We start from the raw sequence: 24,877 nt of genomic DNA, 5'->3' as shown, positions 1-24,877 counted from the left end.
ATAGTTAACACCCTCGGCAGAGCATGATTTATTCATTATGTATCAACTACCTATACGGGTACCTAAATCTATTGATTTTGGATTAAAAGGCAGAATATCAGTCAGAATATCAGTTAAATCCATACTAATCCATACTAATATTATAAATGTGAAAGTGTGTCTGTCTGTCTGCTATCTTTTCACGGCCCAACAGTTTAACCGATTCTGACGAAATTTGGTACACGGTTAGCTTATATCCCGGGGACGGACATAGGTTACTTTTTATCCCGGAAAATCAAAAAAATCCCACGGGATTCCTAAAAACCCATGCGCTTAACCGATTTGTACGAAAAGTACCGAGGTAGCTTGTAATTGACATAGGCATTTTATCCCGGAAATAATAATTCAAAATTAATAATTTTACAGGAGAGCTAAAAACTTGTTTTCGAAAGGTTTCGATTGGTTGATGAATGAACGCGCCTAAATGAGTTTTCTTTTGATAACCCTCCAAAAATGACTTCCGGTACGTGGATGTTAGCGTGAGGGTGTGTTATATTTCCGTGCGTTGTAGATTAGCACATATACCTAGTAGGTGCATCAGCGCTAGAGTAAATGCTAACGTACATGGCATTTTAGATAGCACGCCGTTTGTCAGGTTTGATGGGGAGCTTGGCATCGGTCCAGACCATCGGATCGTCTGTTCAACCCTATCTGTCTAAATGATTGTGTGAATATTGATCCAGTCATATGAAATGAGGTTCCAATACGGCCATATTTGTTTCATATTTGAAATATCATATTTCTGGAAAATTAAAGGTCTGTATTTTATTAATCGGCATATATTTTTATTGACCTAAGTTTTGCCACGATTTCTACATGTGGATTTAGGTCTTCTAATTCTGTAAGAATTATTATTTTTCCGAGATGAAAAGTATCTTACAACCTTCTTAAAGCAAGTAAAATGTGAAATTTCGTTGGACCCGGTTGTACTTAGAAATGAATTAAAGAGGCATTAGAAAATTTAATCGCAATAGGAATTAAGCAAAAAAAGACCAGTCAAACTATTTCATAATACTTGGTAAAAAATATTTTAGCGATCTACGAGTAGATGTACTAATAGAACGCGACAGGTCGACATGGCAATCGGGATGGGGACGCCCCGCACACCCACCCAGCCCCGCGTTAACACGGTTGGTGTGCGGGTTGTCCCCCGCCTCATATTCTGATTGCCATGTCGCGAACTACCTATTATACGGAAGTGATTATTAAAATATATCTACCATTTTACAAGGACTTAACCTAAATTCCCCCTGTATGAAGCGAGCAGAAAATAGCCTTATCTAAATCTTTGTCGCAACAGAGCGGATTAAAGATTTAATCATGAAGAAGGACGGATCATGCCGTCGTTTAACGGAATTTCCCTAGACTATATCTACGCTGTCTACGAAAGCTTTGTTCTTCATTCTTATGTTTTCTCCATTGAAATCTTCTTCTTCTGGTCTTTAATCCACGCTATGTGGGATCGACACTACATATTATTGTGTTCATCGCCCACTCAGGGTTCTAGAGTAAAGAACTGCCTCACACTACGTTCAATGTTAAAAGTACCAACTCGTACTAACGGGTCTTGATTCAACGGCCAACGAAATTTCTCGAGATGTATGTTGGTTGAAATTTTCGCTATTAAACTATTAACCAAAGTAATCGCCGTTGAGTAAACTCTCTACCTGGTGGCAATATCGTGGGCAGAGTCTTAAGATTTTGTCAAATTTTACTTTCGTTGTCACTAATTTTTAACCCCCGACCCAAAGGGGTGTTATAAGTTTGACGTGTGTATCTGTGTATCTGTCTGTGGCATCGTAGCGCCTAAACGAATGAACCGATTTTAATTTAGTTTTTTTATTGCTTGGCATGCTAATCGGAAAACTAGCACTATATTACCTGTAATGTACCTATCGATTGTTATTGACCGATCCCAATAAAGTAAGACACTGATGTTTTCACGGACTGATACTAGACTTATAAACTGGTAATTACTTCATCTTCATTAAGACTGTAGGTACTGAAGAGCAATTTGTTAATAGTTTATCCTACTTGTTATGTCTATGGAAGTACTCGCCGTTAGCAAGATGAGAGCAACCGGGGAAAATTTCCCTGAGCGACTCCCCAGGGCGATCACATCTTCGACATAATATGTACATCGTGCGATCTTTCATAATATTGTGTCTCCAGCACAATAAATGTGTATTTGTCTTGCATAGACAAAACTCTCGTTTTCCTCAAAGAGGTCACCAAACTGATATCGAAGCAAAACACGCAAGAAAGAAAATACATCACAATCAAGTTGTTTTAATTTATTACCAACCCTAGTAAAGGATCCCGTGTTTTGGAACTAATTGTTCGAAGATGTTGTCGACGACTCTTCGGAGTACAGCTGTAGCTGGCAAGAAATATTGTACATCAACTTTTAGAATAAGAATTCAGCTTTGTAGAGCTTTGTCTCTGTCACTCATACCTATGTGACGTTTTGTCAGTCTCAACGATAGAGACAACGCTCTACGAAACCACTATCTCTTTTTAAAGGCCGATGTACAATATTCCCTACCGGGTACTGTACTTAAACCACCGTGGCGTATCCACTCATGTGGTGGCGTGACTTGACTTTAAATCAAGAAAGTTTAGGTCCATTTTCCTTTGATGCTATTTTGTTTCGAATCTCGAATACTATCAAAATTGGTGAGAAGTAAAATCTTATACTGAGGGTACTGTACTCTGTACCAGGTACCTACTGCTACGCCATTGCTACGTGCTTACGTATCACACACACAAGCGTAAAAAATTATCTTCAATTTCTGAAATAGGTATGAAAGCATGAGCTTTGCCTACCTGGAGTCATACATATAATATTTTTGATTATTACGAATATCAGTTATGATGTTGTTACTTACCATTAAATATATGGACGTATATACTAGCTGGTACAGCGTTGTTCGGCACGCAGGTATAGTTTCCCGCGTGGGACACACTCGTCGCTGGGATGAGGAGGTCTGAAAGTCGTTGTTCAGGGTCTGTGGTGACGTTGATGCCATGTTCAACGTCGTAGTTGATCATTCTGCTGTTGTGGTACCTGGTGGAAAAAAGAATAAATACCTAAGTTGCCGGTTCCATGGTAAATGACAACGGAATGAAAATGGAAAGGTCCAATCCATTTTTCCGTCCCTTTCCTATCCTGACAGATTTACACGCACCCGATGTTAGATATCTACAACCCTGTAGGCATAATTGTTTAGATATATTTTTTTATGAAAAGAAATATTACCATAATTGATTTATTTATATAGATAAAGGGTAAAACCTAGTTAATGGTGTGAAATGATCTCTTGGCAAAAAAAGGTTATTGGAAGCCCTCAGGCAAGCAAGATTATTTCCATAATTTGACTCAAAGTTCAAACGGAAATCCATCTTTACCGGGCGGCTTCTTTGTGGCTCCGAAAAATACTTTAGTATCTACTTTATACCTCAGTATGATAAATAATTCGTATAACAATAATTAACAATAAAATAAAACTAAATTTAAATGAAAAATCTACCATAAATAAAACTTAAAAAATTTAAATTAAATCTAAAACCTCATCGAGACTACCACAACGAGGCATTGTACCCAGCTGGCAGTATTGCCCCTTCGGATGGCCAAACTAATTCTTAGTCAAGGTAGCTGCCCTCGCTCGACTCGATAATGCTTTTTGAAATTTCTCTTAATATGGCTGTTTTAATTTAAATTGAGACTATACTATAAAAACTGTTATTAAAAAACAAAAACTTATGAAAAAGTACAAAAGAAAGTCTCTAGTAAGTAAAACCATGAAACATGATGACAACTTAAAAACTTCAGTGAAATTCAGAAAAAAATCAAGCACAAAGAAAGAGCTTAAATAAAGTAGATACTGTAATGGGGGTACCTTTTTCATTAATTACAGAAAAGAGCACCTCAAAGATCTCTTCTCCACTAAAAATATAAACGTAGAACAAAATAATGATCTAAATTCCGTAGGAGCACGTAGTTAGCCACAAAATTGGCGAAAACGGAAACGGTTCGATACGTGTTCGTTTTCACAGCCTCCCTTTGCCAGTTAATTTTATTCTGCAGTATTTATTCTCTAAACGCTCAGCCTCACAGTTGCGGACGTGGTGACAAGATAATATCCTTTATTCAACCTAATAATGCCGGAGACAACGTGAAATGTACCACTTAGAGACATTACCTAATGACCTTCCTGGCGCAGTCATGTATCTTCTAAGTGGGAGCCCTCGCCTTCGACTCCCGACAGGGGCGATTTGGTAATTTTTATTTATATTGATTCGGTCTATTCATACCAGCAAATGCTGCCAAGCGTTTTAGCGTTCCGGTACGATATATAGGTACACACCGATGAGGGGCATAATTCATTATTATCATCATCATCAGCCTGTGGATGTCTACTGTTGGACATAGGTCTTCTCTATAGAGCGCCACCATACCCAGACCCCAGCCTTCCTCATCCAGCCACTTCCCAGGGGCATAATTGAACTGCCATAATCCTTGTAAGTTAGTTAAGTTAGTTGTAAGTTAAATATGAGTATATTTATTACTATCGACCAGCTCCGGCTTCGCACGGGTAGCTTAACTATTACAATTTTACAGGGATTTCAATTTTTTTTGAAAATAAAATATAGCCTATGTTACTCCTTGTACTTTGTTATTACGGAAGCCTTAATTTTACAGTGACGAGACAGTCGAGAAATAATCCGCACCGCACTGACTGCGAAAGTCGCAAGAACTGTCAAACCAATTCTCGCCTCATTTCCAATTTATTGATGCAAAACTGCCACCCCGACGTGTGACAGTGCCAAGTCGCCATTCAACCATGCCAAATTCCTGGCACTTGGCAGAAATTACCTCATTTTGTGTGCAATTTTTCAAAGTTCAAGAAATTTACAACGCGGAAGTGTTTCTAAGATTAACTTTTGTGAAAAGTCTGCGGAGAATCTCAAAGTGTATTTGTTTTTAGTTTGAGGCACTTCAAAGAGAATGCCTGAAACTTCAGCGTCGATTAAAACATTTTATAATAGAACTAGCTTTACCCGCGACTTTACCACGTGGATTAAGATATAATTAAAGATCCCGTTAGCGGTTAGACAATAATTCTCATAATCCTTTCTTAGTGAAATATTATTCGAAAAAAAAAAAACAAAATAGTAAATACCTGAAAGGATGGATGTAGAGAGAATCAAAATAGAATTTCGGTTTCACTAACGACTAGTCGATAAGATCGATTGTTTAACGATGCACTACAGTATCCCGGATCATAACAATATCGAGTCTGAAAACACTATCCTATCCCTGTGCGAAATTGAATCCTGTCCACTAACATAAAGAAAATTGTTTAGGAAGCGTTTACATAACGCTCGTACACTGCGGGTGGTTTTAATAATTTAAGGCTAAATTACACTGGTTAAGCAAGTAGGTGTTCCAGAGAGAGAATTAAACAAGAGAGCCTGTTGGTAAGCGTTAAATATTAAACCGTTGTTGACTCATTTAACTAAGAGCTTGTGCAATATGCAATTTAAAATTCATTAATTCCGCTCATTTCACTCATTTATTTCTGCCAAAATTAAGGTGGACTTAGAGTGGTTTCAGACTGGCATGTTTCTGCACGTATGTATAATAAGATTATGTCGTACTATGCTAGCAAAGAGGCACCTTTGCTACAGGCACATCTCTTACTATGAGCCTAAGCGTACGCGTGTGTAAAAGTAAGGAGCACCAATGACCTGCGCGGCGCGGTTTTTTACTTTCTTATTAGCTCGTTTTCCTAAACAGTGTATCACACTAATATTATAAAATATTGTGTGTGTGTGTGTGTGTGTGTGTGTGTGTGTATGTGTATGTTTTTTACTCCTTCACGCAAAAACTACTAGACGGATTTAGCTGAATTGAGTAGATAATATCCATGATTAGCACATAAGCTACTTTTTATCCCGGGAAATCAAAGAGCTCTCACGGGATTTCGAAAAACCAAAATCCACGCGAGCGAAGTCGCGGGCATCGGCTAGTAGCTTATACGAACACGCTGGAACAGGCGTGAACGCATGTTTAGTTTGTTGAACCGCAAAATAATATAGCGAACGTATGTAAGTGCGTGCGTGGTGACCCTATGGTTATTCTCTCATACTATTTTCTTCCCTTTCCCTTTCCTGTATTCTCATTATATACGTTGCAAAATATTTGTGTCAGACTAAGACAAAATTATTTTTATAAAAAATCGCATGATTCTGCCAATTTGAGATTGTAATTATACCTAATACAACCTGTTTTTGTAACAAATTGAATTAATTAATTAATAATAATAAACTAACCACAGACGAATTAAATAATTACTTTATGAAGGAACGTTCTTCAGATATTTTAGCAAATTGAAAACAAACATTTCGACGATAGTTGTCCAAATAAACCTTAGCAAAAAGGTTTATTTGGACAACTATCGTGTAATTATTTTGTCGTTCGCAGACTAAGGGTAAACTTTTTACGAGGTTGGTAACCTCTGTGATTTTCCTGTCGCCAGAATAATAAATTGAATTATTGATGTTATATTATTTACATTTTCTTATTTAGTAGCTTATTTTTTACTCAATTATGAGACTGCACAGTAATCGCAAATCTCTTTCGGTTCTGACGAATCAAGCAGCCCTCACTATATTCACTAAGTAGTACCTAAGTACCTATAATATAGATGCGTAGTGTTTGTTGGTTGTCCTTCAATCATGCCGTAACAACGGAGCAACAGGCCGACGTGATATTTGCAATGGATGTATTTGAAATGAAATGATTTATTATTTTGCGAAATGTTTGAAGACCTGGAGAGTGTATACTAGTCGCGTGTGTAACGTAGTCGCGGGCATCAGCTAATAAGTAATAATAATCGGCCTTCAAGAGTCATGTGGTCATGCCACTACGCATAGTCTTATGCGGCATAGCGTATATGCATATTCAGAGTCGGTGGCTGATAAAACGTTAGGTGTGAACGCACACTCAATAAGTACTAGGCCAAAGAAGACATTGATAAAACCAGTAGGTAATTAAATGATAAGATACATACCAAAATACAAAAGCTGGTGCCTCCGTAGTTTGCACCACTGAACACTGAAGTCGCAATGTGGAGCCAGGTTTCAGATATTTCTCTGTCGGCCCTGATATTTGAGCTCTTGCCTCTGCAATAAAAGAATTTTCATTGTATCACCAAAATTCTGAATGAAAACTGGAATAGGTACAATAAAAAATTTATAGGACAAAGCGCTCGACCTCGATCTTATATTATCTTGATGAATTCATCACCATGTGCAATATGCACGAGTCACTGAAAATGAAAATTGAAATTCTAGGTTTGACTGAGTCTGAGATATACTCTATAATATATTTTGACGTCTCCCACTGCCAACTTTACTCATAATATACCTAGATTATTTATAATGTCACTATAATGATCCCGTGACATTACAATGTCACTAAAACCAGGCCGATAAATTGTACGAAATGAAGTCAAGTTCCGTTTATTTATAATATCACTAGTGAGATTGTAATATCACGGCTTTGACAATATACCTTTACTTAGGTTCAGTTGCGTGACATGTGGTTGAACTTACGTTACTTTAGCGTTAACCTTTGACCACTAATAAAAACAAATTGTGTTGCACAAGTTAGGGTCGATTTATAATGACACAATCGAAACGAATTGAAGCGACAATTTCGAAGCGAATGCTTCTTTCGATCTTTTCGTTGTTTTCCTCGGTAGGAATTTATGTGTTACGTTATACTTGTATCTAATATCAGTATGAATCAGCGCTTACTATTCATACTTCTATTAAACCTAAGGTCGAAGTGCACCAGGCACCCAAATTATGTGGGCGAAATTGCTTGCGGTGGCGTGCGGTTTAGTTTGTAGAAAATGGAGGGTGGAATGAGGTCCAACAACTCTTCGGAGCACTCTCCATTATAAAGGCGATTAAACACATAAAGAGAGCTTACGTCTCTGCGGTGCTCCAAACCCTTCAACGAGCTGGTTAGTTTAGGATCGTCCACAAGTCGAACAGCCCGCTTTGAATCCTATCATATCTGCTACCACTGTACCAAATTTCATTTAAATCCGTTCAGTAGTTTTCGTGTGATGTGGGCACAGACAGACAGATAGACAACCAAATCTAAAAAAAATTGTTGTGGGGTCTATGTCGATAATAATGTTTCCTCCGATTAAAATTTTCAAAATATATTTATTGTACAGAAATCGTACAGTTACAGTTTTTATTATAAGTAATTAGTATAGATTCTGAGGTTTCAGCCTTTAGAGTCATAATATGATGGCGTCAAAGGTAAATCAGCTACCTACGTATGTTTGCACTAATTAGTTTCTCATACACGAAGGAACACAAATATGCCAAGTCGATGTTGGCAAACGTGTTCGAATTTGTTCTCACCTTACGGAATTACGAAACGGAGTTTAGTAGATGTTCTCAAAAATATGTTAGGTAGGTAGGTGCTATGTTTAATATGCCACGATGTTCTAGATTTTTAGTTAATAATTAAATATCTTTGTAACGTTAATTTGTTTTATTTAATATAGGTACATACAACCTATATTACCACGGGCTTGGAAGTTGGTGTAGGTATGTTAAATTTTTATCAAAAAACTCGTCTCTTCAGCTCTACTTTACTCCGAAGGTAAGCGTCGGCCCTAAGTTGCATATCACGCAAACGGAGTGTCTACGCATTACGCGTGAATTGTTTATGTGTTTATATTACAAGCACATGCACATGAAAAGGTTACAGTACCATAGATCACATCTCCACTGATGGCGTCATCCGCGTCAAGTAATTACAGTACAACTTTGATAGCTTATAAGCTATGTCTCGGAAACACTTTGGAAGAGTTTGTCTCAAACAGACTTGCTTCCCCTAAGCACAGGGGATCCTAGTTTATGGGCAGGTGATAAAAAATTTTGGAGACCCCTACTTTTTTTCATGTAACATCCGTTAGGTCAATTTTTTCGTATAAAATATAGTCTATGTCACCCGGACCTTTACGACCAATCGATTGACACCTCATTCATCAAAATCTGCCCAGTAGTTTAGGCGCTACGGTGGAATACACAGAATCTGGATACAAACATACACACATACATACATACATAGACTGCTAAAATCATAATCCTTCCTTTTGGGTTTGCCGCAGTCGTGTAAAATTAGAAAAAAATGTAGGCCAAAATATGGAGGAAAATCTTCAAAGCCCATTAAAGTTTCCATTTATAGCTTGTCGTACTGTCGCATCACGTTGCTCCAGAGTCTGGCGTAAACAACCTTATCGCGTGGTGGTAATGTGTGGGTTAATGCCATGACGTAAGTCTTTTATTTAGAAATAGGTCACCTTGTAATATATCCCAGCGTGCTTTGTTTTGAGAACAATTGAACAGTATAAAGAAACTAAAAAAAAAAGGAGCTAAGAAACTAATGAATTCAGGTGCTCCACCAGCAGTCGTATATGTATACTTTTGTGTGTTTTGAGAAAAATATTGTTATTCCGTACCAGAACCAGACTTTAGCGGTGTATTATAAACCAATCGGATTTAGTATATTATAATATATTGAAAGATCTATCAATAATCCGATTGGTTAATAAGATGGATTATGGATAAGTAATCAATATATTAAAAATATATTGATATATTTATCAATAATCCGATTGGTTTATATAACACCGCTAAAGTCCGGTTCTGGTACGGAATAACATTATCAATCGAAGCACTACTCCGATCTGGCACACCATCTACGCTTCGCTCGTTCCCGAAGCGAAACAACGCTATTCATTTTGTAACCTTTGATAAATTTATAGGACATGTTTCTTTATTCACGTATACTTAGAGTGTATTTATTACTGACCAAGTCGCAAGTGCGTGGGGCACTCGAACTGAACTGCAACTGAATTGCGCGTCGCGGCAGCGCCCCTCGCGACGCGGCTGGAGAGAATATCGTGCGGGGCGCTGCCGCGACGCGCAGTTCAGTTCAAGTGCGTGGGCACCGTTAACGTGATGTGTATGAACCAGACGATTTTCTATGACATAATTAAGCTTGGTCGTGTAGTTAAAATTGTTCAATGATGATACCGATTGGCTTGCGTTCTGTATAAATAAGAAATATAATTATTTACTTACCTACTACGTCAAGCCTCAAAAATATACTGGTGGGCGGATGTGACGACACTTGGCATTCGTAGATGCCGGCATCACGTTTCTGAACAAATCGCACTTTTAGTGTCCAATCCTGAAACAAATTTGTTTATTTAACGAAACTTAATTAACAAAACCACAGCATAAACAGATACTTCATACAGTCGGTCAACAACGTCGGTTGGTCGGTCGGAGATAAATAATTTACGGAGCAATTCTGAAAGAGGTGAGTCTAGGGAGGAATTATACCGACCGGAAATATATGACAATAATGTATAGAATTAGTATAAAGAGCTTCAAAACAGAAGATTGTTATTCAATGGTTTTGTTTGGGTTGTGAAATCAGAAAAGTCTTACTTGGGCTTATTTAGACTAGCTGCTACCTGCGGGCTAGCACTTCGTCTGCGTCGGCTTAAATACCGTGGAAAATTTAGTTTACATTATGTTCAATTAAATAAAGTTTTTGGGAAAGTCTTAGGTCCATTTCCAGTATGAAAGCTGGTGCATGGCAAACATGAAGATTGATTAGCTTGAGACTTGAAAACTAACCGACAGACTAACAGCTAGACACAGATAGATAGACAGCCAGACAAAATGGGCATTTGTTATATAGCATGGATGGATAAATACTTAATTACTTAATAATTTTCGCTATGTAAGGTAGATACGCTTTTCTCAAAAAATCTTAAGAATATTTAAAAGGGAACTATTTTTCCAAATACGAATAAAAAGGACACTCAGAACTTAGAATCATCTAACCCTTTTGGTCACAAACTTTCAAACTTCTTAATACTCTTTAAGTTTATGGATTAAAATCCTTGTTGAGTTCTGAAAGTTTTTTAAGCTTTTAAGTGCTTTCCAAATTATGTGGCAAAAGAAAAGGGTAGAGAAACTTACTTTCTACATCCTTTTTTTAGTGGGCAAAAAGTAAAGTACCTTAGATACACTAGTTGACTATGGTTAACTTTAAGTCTTGTATCATATTATTATCATTATCATCTGATTAGTAGACCCACCACTGCCTCGATCACGTGGAATTTTTGGAAATCGGGAAGGGGATGGAATTTCCGAAAATTCCGAAGCACGTATTTCTTAATTTTTAACAAGAGTCCACGAACAATTTTCATGGACATAACCTGAAAAATGACGAATATTTCCACAAAGTAAAAGAAGAAGTAAAATTTCTTAGTATGCGGCTACGTCATAAAAGAAAACTATTAAAATTTAAAGGTTCTTACCCCCCTGTTAACCCCCCCCCCCCCACATCTAACGTACCTACATCCTTAATCGTCAGTCAGTCAGAATAAGTACTTTTATATGTTAAGATGACCTTCCGGGTGCAGTGGGGAGCATTGTAGTTTTATAAGTGGGAGATCCCGGGTTCGATTCCTAGCAGGAGAAGTTTGGAGATCCATAATTTCTAAATTATCTCTGGTCTGGTCTAGTGGGAAACGTTGGCTAAGCTAGAGGGAAAGCTGCGCCACAAAGCATCTGGCATAACAGCTATCATACTGCCCAGATTAGCTCACTAGCATATACCGTCTTAGACTGCATTATACCTTTCCCACCGGTGAGTTCGCAGGTAAATACTAATTTGTCATTAATTATCACACTAATATTATAAAGGCGAAAGTTTGTATGTGTGTGTGTATGTTTGTTACTCCTTCACGCAAAAACCACTGGATGGATTTGGCTGAAACTCGGAATGTAGATAGATAATATCCTGGATTAGCACATAGGTTACTTTTTATCCCGGAAAATCAAAGAGTTTCCACGGGATTTTGAAAAACCTAAATCCACGCGGACGAAGTCGCGGGCGTCAGCTAGTAAATTATAGTATCTACTTATACAGGGGCTATCTCAAACAAAAGTCGTGTTCCATGAAGCTTCATAATTGGTATGACACTGAACATCAAGTAGTAAACAAAGAGAGTTCCAGTTCACAATTTTTTTTGTTCTGAATGCCCCATCTAGTGCGAGTAACAGAGGTCGTTGACTCAATCTGATTGTTACAAGTTTACCAGTCTTGCATTTAGTAAATTGATGCTTGACCTGCTTTTGCTCTGTCTGTCAATAATGTCTCTATCGTTATCATATTACGTAACTTTTTTGTACCTAACGAAAGCAAATGTAACATAAGATTATGGTAAAATAAACTATCTAAAGTACGCGGCAGGAAATGTTGACAGTGTTTTAAGGACCATGCCCATTAATGATCACTTGGGGTGGTGTTCTAATTTTTTTTTGTACTTTAATATATTTTTTATGTAAGTTTTTGAATAAGTATTCTATATTATTTTGTTCTGAGACCTGGATATATCATCGGAATTTGAACCTTTGAAGGAACATAGTCAAAGGCTCCGCTACACCTCGGGGCGTGCCAAATTGAATTGTCAAGCGTCTGTTTTAGGTCATCTGTGTTCGTATCTACCTAACTTCCGACCTGAAAATCTAAGCTGGGCTGCTCAGATTGGCTGAGTGTTCAAACAGCACACTTGAAAATGGAATTTAGGCTACGTTTCTGTTGGTCAGCTCGTCTAACTGATACAATACTACATACATAAAACAGACGGGTCAATATACGATTTGACATAGGACGAATTCCATTAAAAGTTCTGTGATCGGTTTTTTTTATTATTTTAACAAGTGTAAATTAAAAATTTATAACACCCCCGACAAGTGATGGTTGCAGTAAATAGAGAAAAGAGCTGATAACTTTCAAACGGCTGAACCGATTTTCTTGGATTATAGCTAAGAGCACTCTCAATCAAGTCACCTTTCAAACAAAAAAAATAAAAAAATAAAATCGGTTCATTAGTTTAGGAGCTACGATGCCACAGACTGATACACAGATACACACGTCAAACTTATAACACTCCTCTTTTTGGGTCGGGGGTTAAAAAGGAAATAGGAATAGGTATTTACATTATCCATAGAATAGACAAGCCTATCATATAAACTTATCTATTCTATAGGCCGTCCAAACGAATTACGAAGCTCAGGCGGGACAATAAGACATAAATCTAGACTTACTTCTGAATGTTGCAGATGTATGGCTTGAAACCTCTGGTCTGAACTATACGTTGTGAGACCAACCGTCAGAAGATGATAGTCTTTTCTTCTTATCCATGATACCTGCGAACAAAGAGAGCCAGTGTAATATCAGGATAGCTAGGTTTTGCTTTGTTAACGTTAACCTCATATTATTTTGGGTCAAGCTGTAGCTTATTAGGGTCTCATACCTCAAAAGGAGAAAAGGCACCCTTATAGGAATACTTTTTTGTCTGTCTGTCTGTCTGTCGTGTTTGTCAAGAAAACCTATTGGATACTTTTCGTTCACCTAGAATCCTAGGGCAGGTTGGTAGGTAAGCAGCTGGTAGATAAACTTTTAATATTTACAATTACTTACCAGACGGTTACTCTGGTACGTAAGTTTTTGTGCTAAGAGAAAATACGACGAAAGAGATTATTGTATCCTTCAGGTTTCAGTCACAAACTATTGAGGCTATTATAAAGCGTTAATTGTTCCTCGAAACGTATTTCAGAATAACCCTAAAAAGATATAACGTAGGCATTTTCAGTTCTATTTTACACAAATCCTTGGTTTCACATTAACGTGTAATTAAATGTATCATTAATTATTTTAACGGCCCATGATTGCGCAGCGTTTATACGGAAATTACCCTAAAATGATATTAATTGCCTATTTTATTTAGAAATATAACTAACGAACATGTTATCTCTAAACCGTTTATATCACTAATTTCAAGTGGGCACTTACGAGTATATAAATTATGGCTCCTGTTTTACTTTTATTGTGGAGAAAAGGTAAATGATAATAAAGTTCAAAATTTACTAACGGCTTAGGTATAACGACTTTTCTCTAATTACTACCAATGAAGATGTTTATCTTTAACCCATTAACAGATGTGTATCTGCATGTGTGGCTGTCTGCTAGCTTTTCACGGCGCATTTGTCTAACCGATTTTGACGAAAGGGTTCAGAGATAACTTGTATCATAGAGACGGACATAGACTACTTTTTATCCCGGAATATCAAATAATTCCCATAATGGATTTTCAAAGTCATACGAGTAAACCGACGCAGTCGATGTCATGTCATTTTATATTCTAGTAAATCATGTTTACGAAATCTAAACAAAGAAACCTCTCATTTTATATGTATATCAGACTCAGGACAATCTAATCTAATATCTAATTTATTTTATTTCTTGGCATGTTTTTGTCTGTCATATCCACTATATGTTTTTTTTTAAAGATAGAAGTAAAAGCTAAGATACAACCAATGGCAATTTAGTTATCGAAGTAAATAAATTATGTTTTGTGAAATCTTGAAGGAACCGACAATCGTATAAAACAAACTTAATATTGCTGATGATTGATGTTGCGTTTCAGTTACGAAAGAGTCATTATATTGCGACAGTGAATTTGTATGTATATCTGTCTGATATCTTTATTATGTTTACAGGGCAATCGTTGCAATAAAGGAATAAATAATTTTAAATTTTGAACTGATTTTGAAATAATTTTGACACAAAGACATTGTCCGATAATTTGCGTCCTGGCGAAGGACTTTTTATCCTGGGAAAACAAAGCGTACCCACTGAATTAAAAAAACTTATTTCACGTCGATGAAATCACGTGCAAAAACTAGTGAAAAAAGTCTTTATAAAAATTCAAATGGCACCTTCAGTTTCTTTTGAATTGTCAAAGTCTGAACGAAGGAAATGAAGCTTTCTCTCGTTCGGAATGTTGATTTTGCTGAAAGGCAGCGAGCAACGAACCCTACCAGTAGTCACCTACTTATCTAACGGTAATGTGACCATGCCAGAGGTACAATGCAAGAGCCGCCAGAACGGCACCAGGCAGATTTCTTAGTTTAAAAAATACTAGGCTTTGCCTTCAACCGAACTCTTTTTGCACTGCGATCCGAATTTGAGAAAATTCCGATCCAATCCGGGTATTGATTTTACACTGTGTCCGTTTCGATGGAAGTTGCTTGCGTATTCTTTGATTAGTAACCGCGTAAATATAAGTAATTCTAGCTTATGCCTGCAACTTCGTTCGTGGACTTCGCAAAGGGATCCCTATTTTAGCTCTTGGGTTGAATTTTCAAAAATCCTTTCTTAGCGGATGTCTACGTCATATTATAGCTATTTGTGTCCCCAGCCCGATCCGTCCAGTGGTTTGATTTGTGCGTTGATAGATCAGTCAGTTTCAGAAGTTCATCCCTTGGTAAGCGATATTAGTTTCTAGAAAATGACTGCAAAATTTCATGGACTTTGGTTGCTTAATATTCAAATGAAATCGGAACTACGATTGTATGAAACGAGTGACGGAGAGAGCCCTCTTAACGGTAATTTTAGGCAGTTTGGAAAAAACAGTTCAATCTCCATTTTTTGGTTAAAACATATTTAAAACTGATTTTTTTAAATAAAAAACACGTTTAAAACACTTGTTGTGAACATTAATATTATTTTGTCTAAAACAATGCCAACTTTTTTGTGGAAACTAAATTGAAGTCGTTTTTATATAAATTGTATTAATTAGTGGTAAGTACAAAGATTTTGTCAAAAAGTTAATTAAGTAGTTACTTTAATTAAAATGCACTACGGGTGAGAAATAAACTTTTCTTGGAGAATAAAATTTTCACTTGCTTTATTACAGCACCCTCAAGGTGAGTGAAAGCATAACAGACCCATTCGCGCTTTTTAAAATAATTACCTGCTTAATGAGTAGGTAGTACAGTAAAATTCTTTGGTGCAAATTGTTTTGCTACTGTTTAAAAGCACACAAATGCTTCCTTCATTTTATACGAGGACAAAATTTTCGAGGTGTGAAATGAAAGAATTCATTATCACGAAACACTTTTTTCGAATTAAACCCTATTGGTCCGAGATAAGGTTAAAAGTTAAGTGAAAGGTATTGCCAAAGGTCGTACTGTGGTGAAGAAAATTAGTTGGTTGTTTTTCATAAACATTCCTTTGTAGGCTGGGCTGTTATTACGGAGGGGGAAAGATACATTTCGAATTGATGTTAATTTCGTCGGTTAAGAATAAATTATCATAATTTGGGGGGTCGAAGTAGTTGCTAAGGCCGAGGCGGGAGGGGGTAGTATTTTGTGTGAAATCCAATACAGTCCAATCCATCAGCCTGTCTGCGTCCACAATTGGACATACCTAGGCATTTTCAAAAGAGCGTCAACAATCCGGTCCTCCGCTTCCTCACCATCCGCTGCCAACCACCTTCTTCAGTTCATGCACAGGTCATCCTTCACTGCGTTTACCGCTACGTGGAACTCCAGAACACGTCTGCACCATCAACCATCGGTACTGCGATCAGCATGGCCTGCCCACTGTCACTTCAGTTTGTAATCCTTTGAGTTATGTCATCCACTTTTGTTCTTCTGCGAATTTCCTTATTCCGTATTTATCCCTAAGAGTGATACCCCAAAATCTCTACTTACTACATTTCGCTCCATAGCGCGCTGAGTAAAGTAATTCACATAAATATAAGTATGTATACAAAACCCCTCGGACCTCAAAAATTAATTTTGTTATTTTCTTAGAATACCTACTTAATAGCTAATTAGGTACCGAAAATATGTAGGCTGGATAAAAATAGCTTATACAAGATTTTATTCGAGCATTTTTTATACTTAATGAAAGCATTTTCGCTGAACTTTCTGGAAAATTATGAATAGGTACAAGTTGCGCCCTTGTTACTTATCTTTCGACATCTTTTATAAAGCGGGTTCAATATAAAAAGTTTTCCGCTTTCAGTTATCAAATGGGACATTAATCGGGCCTTTGATAGAATTTACATTATTAGAGCGGAGGCCTACGCCTTTGCCCCCAAGACACAATTGAGTTTAATGTTCGATACATCGCTATTATATTAGTTCTATTATAATGGTGTGCTCCAGTTTTTCAGACATATTATCTGCCGGAGTGAAAGTGACTGCAATGAGCGTCTTGTAGTGGACGATATCTAGGGGGCGGGGAAGGTCGCCTACGCGATGGATCGACCAAATAAGGTCCGCTGTGGGTGTGCAGTGTACCAGACTATCGGCCAGCAACGAGAAGTGGCGAATGCTCGTGAGGCCACGGCCACTCTGCACTCAGTCAAGAGTGTTATGAAGAAGTAACGACAATGTTAGTGGATTATCGCTAAAACCTGATAATATAATCATCGTTGTTTTTTTAAAGACACAAAAAGTTGCTTATAAACTACCTCTCGAAACGGCTCTTTCAAACGGCTGATCCGTTTTTTTTGGATTATAGCTAAGAACAATGTCGATCAAGCCACCTTTCAAACAAAAAAAAACTAAATTAAAATCGGTTCATTAGTTTAGGAGCTACGGTGCCACAGACAGATACACAGATACATACGTCAAACTTATAACGACCCTCTTTTTGGGTCGGCGGTTAAAAAACATTCGACCTAGAACAGTCTCCGATCGTCCTATCTGAAGAAAAAAAAACGAGGAACATAATATATGAAAAAAATATATTCCCTTATCTTCATTTCCATGACGTGTTGTCTATATCCGAAGCTTTACCTACATTTGTGATGAAAATTGAGAAAGGTTTTTCGAACTCTCTGAAAATGTTTTCTATTGAAATCGAATAAAAATCTGCATGTCTGTTATCAATTGAAAACCATTTCTGTCGCCGATGAAAAACACGATATACCTAACGAGAGAAAATTAAAAAAAGAAACATTTTGTGTCAACTACCAGGCGTGTTAATGATTGCGGTGGTATTCATTATGATATCTGGGTCATATAAAGCTGAACGTATATAGAGTTAAAGAAAAAGATAGACGGAAAACAGGTCTGGAGAAGCCAAATTACAAAACAAAGCCAATGAAATATTTTCTTTTTTTCACCAGAATGCCATATCTTGTATAATATTATGTGTCTTTTAACACCTAGCCACTCTGTTGACAACTACACATCAGTGTAGATTATAACTTATACAATCACTGCTGTGAAAGGGTTTCAAACCGACTTTTTTTTTTTTGTAACAATGATGGTAGGTATATTGACAGGTCCTTGGTCCTTCACATTTTGCCATTTGTGTAAAAAAGGATGTTTTTAAGACAATAAAATTATTGTTAATGTACGATCTTCGGGTGTGGAGGACACCGGCGGATACTGTTTGATTATCCGGGATAAAAGGTAGCCTATGTCCGTCCTCGGGATATAAGCTAACCCTGTACCAAATTTCGTCAGAATCGGTTAAATTATTGGGCCGTGAAAAGGTAGCAGACAGACAGACACACTTTCGTATTTATAATATTAGTAAGTATGGATAAAGCAAAAATCCAATTATATTACGTACGTCGTTTTTCAGAACGGGTGAAATTTTTATGCATGAAATATTCCCAAATGCGCTTAATTCATGATTGCGTGTGCTCTGTCGCCTTTTTCAGTTAGTCTGTGACTGAAGATTCATCAGCTATAACGTGCTGTCAGTTTACGCAACCGACCCGCTTAGTTTTTCTCATTTATAAAAGAGAAGACCTGAACCTATCTATCACTATACCTACTAGAAATATTTTCTAATGATTTCTGTCGCGGTTTTTAGGGTTCCGTACCTCAAAAGGAAAACCGGAACCCTTATGGGATCACTTTTTAGTCTGTCTGTCGGTCTGTCCGTTCGTCTGTCCGTCCGTCCTTCGTGTCTGTCAAGAAAACCTATATAGGGTACTTCCCGTTGATCTAGAATCATGAAATTTGGCAGGTAGGTATGTCTTATAGCACAGGTAAAGGAATAAATCTGAAAAGCATAAATTTGTGGTTACATCATTTAAAAAAAAAATTAAATTGTGTTTAAATTTTCAAAGTAAGATAACTATACCAAGCGGGGTATTATATGAAAGGGGGTTTACCTGTACATTCTAAAACAGATTTTTATTTATTTTTATGCATAATAGTTTTTGATTCAACGTGCAAAGTGTTAAAAAAATACCCGAGTGAGAAACCCTGTGTGCGCGAGTTCGACTCGCACTTGGCCGGTTTTTTTAAGCTCTCAGCTTCAATCATCCAATCCATTGCCCTGTTGCGGTGGGATTGAAGGACAAACCGACAAACAAACACACTTTCGCATTATAATATTAGTAGGTATGACTGTCTGTATGCGTACAATGCGTATTAACATAAGTGCCATTTGCCGCATTAGAGATGGGATGTAGAGAACACTAAACATTATGTCGCTGTCATATAAAGTCCCACTCCTAAATAATTATGCATTTATGCAAACACTGGAAACTGGCCAAACTATCAAAGTTATGTTGTTCCGTAGAACTAGTTCAAGTTTGTGTAGTATGTTCTTTTACAGTCCTCTCTACTATCTCTTAGGGCCGACGCATATACTCGGAGTGGAGTAGAGTTGAGTCTTTTTGATAACTACCTAAACTTAATTTCAACTTTGGCATACGGTAAAACACGGAGAATATACACGGTTTATCTACTGTGTAATATAATCACCTAATATCTTAAGCCTATCCGTCTGAAATTAGGATGATTCGGCTATTAAATAATCTCTATACAAAGTACTTACCTACGTAAAAGTCGCTTATCGGCGTGTCTTTCTGTACGCTTACATCGTTTAAACTACGCAACTTTTAATGCAATTTTCATCAATAGACATAGTGATTCAAGAAGGAGGTTATACGTATGATTTACTGATTAGATTAATACTGTTTTGTGGTAATATGAAAATAATTGTTCAAGATGTCGTAAGATATCAAGCCGACTGAGAGCTTTCATCGAAAATGGTGTCTCATTTTCAAAGTAACCTCACTGATACCATAATAGTATCTACATTGTGCCCGTGCGAAGCCGGGCGGGTTGCTATTATCCATACTTCCATACTAATCCATACTAATATTATAAATGCGAAAGTGTGTCCGTCTGTCTGTCTGTCTGTCTGCTACCTTTTCACGGCCCAACAGATTAACCAATTCTGACGAAATTTGGTACAGGGTTAGCTTATATCCCGGGGACGGACATAGGTTACTTTTTATGCCGGAAAATCAAAAAGTTCCCATGGGATTACCAAAAACCCATCCGCTTAAGCGATTTGTATGAAATTTGGTACCGAGGTAGTTTGCGTCCCTGTAATTGACATAGGCAACTTTTTATCCTGGAAAATCAAACAGTTCTCACGGGATCTTTAAAAACCTAAATCCACGCGGACGAAGTCGCGAGCATCCTCTAGTTATAGGTACATAAAAGCCTATCTAGGTAACATTTATAAAAGGAAGTTTTACTTACAATTCCATCTCCGATATTTCTTATGACGCAAGGCAGGAGAGCCGTAGAACCAGTTTGTGACGTCACAACAGTGTTGTTTTCAGTGCCGAAGTATTTTTCAGGCGTGCCGAATATGTCGTGGAGAGGAGGGAAAGAGACGGTGAGTTCGTTCTGCTCGTCTCTAACCGTTGTTGACTGCGTCGAGGGCGGTGGTGATGGACCTGGTGAAGAACGCTTTATTTTAGAAACTGTTTATATAGACTCGTATCACAGTTCACGACAGCTAAGGGAAGTTCTAACCAAAAAAAATTGGTTGTCTGTAAAGTCGGTTTACTGACGATAGTTGAACGTGACAACAAAGGCCGATTGTGCTTCTTTGTCGCTCGTTCCGCGCTCTCGCTTGCACTTCAAGCCTTACATGGAACGCCTCAGAGCGAGGTAACGCCGCATGAGTCATGCTTTTTCGTGCGTGCAGCCGGCTCTATCGAATTATAAGACGTTGTCACGTCAAAAACCTAAAAATACCCGAGTACGGAATCCTCAGAGCGCACTTGGACAGTTTTTTTTATGATTTCACGTCACCATAGCCTAATATTTGACATAGTGTCGATTCAAGATAAAACCGAGAGTTCCCTCACTCTAGTTCACTCTTATCGTATTGGCTGAAAGCTCCTTTTCCGCGCATCTTTGTCCGCGAGGATTTTAGATTTTTAAAGGTTTGTTTTAAGTTTCTCAAAATCTGATAAATCTTACTTGTATAATCTATTAAATCACAGAACTTTTATACAAATACTTCATACAAGAGACACATTTTTATTTCGAAATTTATAATGTATAACTAACTGCCTTTATCTGATATTTTTGTTTGTTTTTAATTATTAATTTTAGTTGTTATTCTTTTTTCAAAGTCAAAGTCAAATATTTTGTTCAAAGTACACTTTTTGAATGTAACTTGATTAATTTTGTTATATAAATAACAAAATTATATGGATAGACAGTTATTAATGTCTTTGGTTCGGTGGATGTCTATGCCGTGATTAATAGGGATTGAGAATCCATCTGCTGTCTGACCCGATCCGCCCGACGAAGTTCAGAAAATGCCTGAATATCGATCTTCTACGACCGAGAAATCAACCTACTCTATCACACTAATATTATAAAGGCGAAAGTTTGTATGTGTGTGTGTGTGTGTGTGTGTGTGTGTGTGTGTATGTTTGTTACTCCTTCACGCAAAAACTACTGGACGGATTTGGCTGAAATTCGGAATGGAGATAGATAATATCCTGGATTAGCACATAGGCTACTTTTTATCCTGGAAAACTAAAGAGTTCCCACGGGATTTCGAAAAACCTAAATCCACGCGGACGAAGTCGCGGGTGTCAGCTAGTGTATATATATTCTATCCACGGAAAGAAGTTAGTAGGTATAGCTATAGTTAGTGAGTTAGTAGACACATGGCTTCAGCCGTGCCTAGTTACTGCCCTACCAGTAAAACCGTACCGCCAAGCGATTAAGCGTTCCTTTACAATACCTTGTAGAAACCAAAGGGGTGTGAGATTTATAAAACCTGCCATTCCCCTTCCAGGTTAGCCCCCTTTCATCATAGACTGCTTCATCACTTACCACCAGGTGAGATTGCAGTCAAGGGCTAACTCATATTATCTGAATTAAAAAAAATATCGCTCTATCTGTTACATAATCCCATGAAAGGCACAAAATCTCAATGATTGAGGCACTGACCAGTCACTAACAAAACTAGGTATGTTTCGAATTGAATTTCGAATGTTTTTTTGGGGAACATGTTTGTGTAAACGCCCACTGACACGGTGTCTCTGTCATTTGTATGGGATTACGCAACAGAGAGACCGTTATGCTAACTTATTTCCGTGGATAGTTAATACAGTTGTTTCTTCTTTATTTGAATAACAAGCAAACAAGCAGGGTTGGAATCTAGGATCTAGGATGCAGTGATCTCTTTTTGCGTCGTATCTTTCATAAATGAGGGTCATAACCCGCTTTTGATTAATCACGCAATGGTAGGGGTTTTCTTGGGACAAAAATTCCCCATTAAATATTTCACATACTTTACCTTTACTACTGGAACGCTATTACAAACTTGGGAGAGCATAAAAACATTCATCAACACGATTGTTTGATGACTTTTAAAAGCCAACAAATATTATGCCCATTCGGTCAAATACTTCTAATACACGTCGGAAGGGCAGAGGACTACCTATGTGTGGCGCCAGCCTAAAGTAAACACAGATAAAGTCACTATTGTTGCTCGAAAAATCCAATTCTTTTTCCTCACAAAAGAGGTGTATAAGCTTAAATGGTCTTTTGACAATGAAATCTTTGGCGACAATCTTAATAGTTTTGTAAACGTTGTTGGCGGTTAAGCTGAAGTTACTGGTATTGCTAGGCGGAATTGGCTTGTGAATAAGCGGAAATTTCGCTTACGCTTCAATGTTTTAGATAAGTGAAATTATTTTGTAAAAACACGAATACAATACCTACTCTTGTATCGCAAATCCATACTTCCATAAGTATGTAAATTATGCGAAAATGTGTCTGACTGCTTTCACGACTTATCCCATTAATTGATTTTGATGAAAGGTATCATTGTAAAGAATTGGCTTATATCCTGAAAATGGACCAAGGCCACTTTTGTCCTGAAAATCAGATCTTGGTCCGGCTATTGAACACAACATCACCAGAGGGCCATTATTCATCGTTCAACACTGAATAAGTGTATTATCGATGAATGATAGCCACAGAGCTCATTTGGCATTTAATTTTATTCCATTGAAGGTTTCCTACGTAAAATCATGTTAATGTCAGTCAGTGAAGCAGCAATGTATGACCGACTTATGTCAAATGAGCTCAGTGGTTATCATTCATCGTTGTACACTGAGTTAGTCAATCACCTAGCAGTTCACCATGGCCAAAGGATGGTTAAAAGGCTTACAGTATTTCAAAATTTGCGAAACAAAGAGAATTTTAATTTGATACGGAGTTTGATACAGGTTTTTTCATTGTTAAGACTTTCATTTTAATTAACCATGCTCAAATTTTCCAAAATAATGAGACCAGTTTGCTAACGAAAACTTTGTACAATATCTAATTAAAATATTAACTTTCAATTACGTTACAAAAATATTACCTCATTTTATTTTTCGGAAGACGTTGTAAGCATGGCAAAATTAATTATTAGGAACAAAATAATTAAGATTTATTAATTATAAACATGCTTTATGGGTGGGGTAGGTAATCAAATTCACGTGATTTAAGAGGACCCTGGCAAATGCCTACGAATTTGAAACATTTTTTGCATACCTACATATTTTGGTGAAGCGATATCGGTATGTCAGTCTGTCTTTGAAAATACATAGTTTAGCTGATCTATTTTAAAGTATAGAACGTACTTTGACTCTGCTCAGACTTAAATTTCAGTTAAAAAGAGACATGAGATTTATGCGATATAACCCTGTCTCGTTTTAACAGTGTCTTAAGTCTGAGCAAAGTCAAAGTGCGCTATAGATCTCAGCCTAAGAATAAATAATATTATGTATTTATGACGATACCTACTAACAACTTATATGCATAGATATGTACTTATATGCTAGATAGCCGATAGGATACACTCGGAACGTTTTTAACCCCCGATCCAATAAATAATATTATGTATTTATGACGATACCTACTAACAACTTATATGCATAGATATGTACTTATATGCTAGATAGCCGATAGGATACACTCGGAACGTTTTTAACCCCCGATCCAAAAAGATGGGTGTTATAAGTTTGACGTGTGTATCTGTGTATCTGTCTGTGGCTTCCTAGCTCCTAAACTAATGAACCGATTTTAATTTAGCTTCTTTTTGTTTGAAAGGTGGCTTGATCGAGAGTGTTCTTAGCTATAATCCAACAAAATCGGTTCAGCAAATTTGAAAGTTATCAGCTCTTTTCTAGTTACTTTAACCTTCACTTGTCGGGGGTGTTATAAATTTTTAGTTTACACTTGTGACTCAAAACTTTTTATCTTGCAGCAATAATAATAATAATTGTCAGATGGACGAGGAAAACTATTGCTAAAGGCCTATGTTCCATGTAGGAATAACAAAACTAATCATAGAAATACAATTCTCAAGAATTGAAATACGAATGAGTGCTTCAAATGCGGCCCGAAAAATAGGAGCCAATGGTCTTTATGACAAATTACTCTAGACTTATTGCTTAGGTGTTAAATTTTATTTTACAATAAAATATATTTATGTTGGCATTTTCAGTAATAAATAACTATAAATAAATAGAAACGAATAAATAAATAAAATCACAATAAATTCGGAGCAATTTTAATA

General features: G+C 37.0%; 1 protein-coding gene across 1 annotated transcript in view; it reads right to left on the bottom strand.

Annotated features, from left to right (window-relative positions):
* Nucleotides 1-24,877, bottom strand: part of LOC123865280 (hemicentin-2-like) — a 161,869-nt gene that overhangs the window by 14,477 nt on the left and 122,515 nt on the right. Inside the window, exons 3-7 of the mRNA XM_045906231.1 lie at nt 20,536-20,735; nt 13,267-13,368; nt 10,219-10,327; nt 7,116-7,227; nt 2,928-3,106 (exon numbers count right to left, since the gene is read on the bottom strand). Coding sequence (XP_045762187.1) covers nt 2,928-3,106; nt 7,116-7,227; nt 10,219-10,327; nt 13,267-13,368; nt 20,536-20,735 — 702 coding nt within the window. The remainder of the gene's footprint in view (nt 1-2,927; nt 3,107-7,115; nt 7,228-10,218; nt 10,328-13,266; nt 13,369-20,535; nt 20,736-24,877) is intronic.

Source organism: Maniola jurtina, chromosome 5, assembly GCF_905333055.1.
Source record: "Maniola jurtina chromosome 5, ilManJurt1.1, whole genome shotgun sequence".
Lineage (NCBI taxonomy): Eukaryota > Metazoa > Arthropoda > Insecta > Lepidoptera > Nymphalidae > Maniola > Maniola jurtina.
The sequence above is the reverse complement of the archived record's forward strand: the minus strand, read 5'-3'. Positions and strand labels throughout refer to the sequence as shown.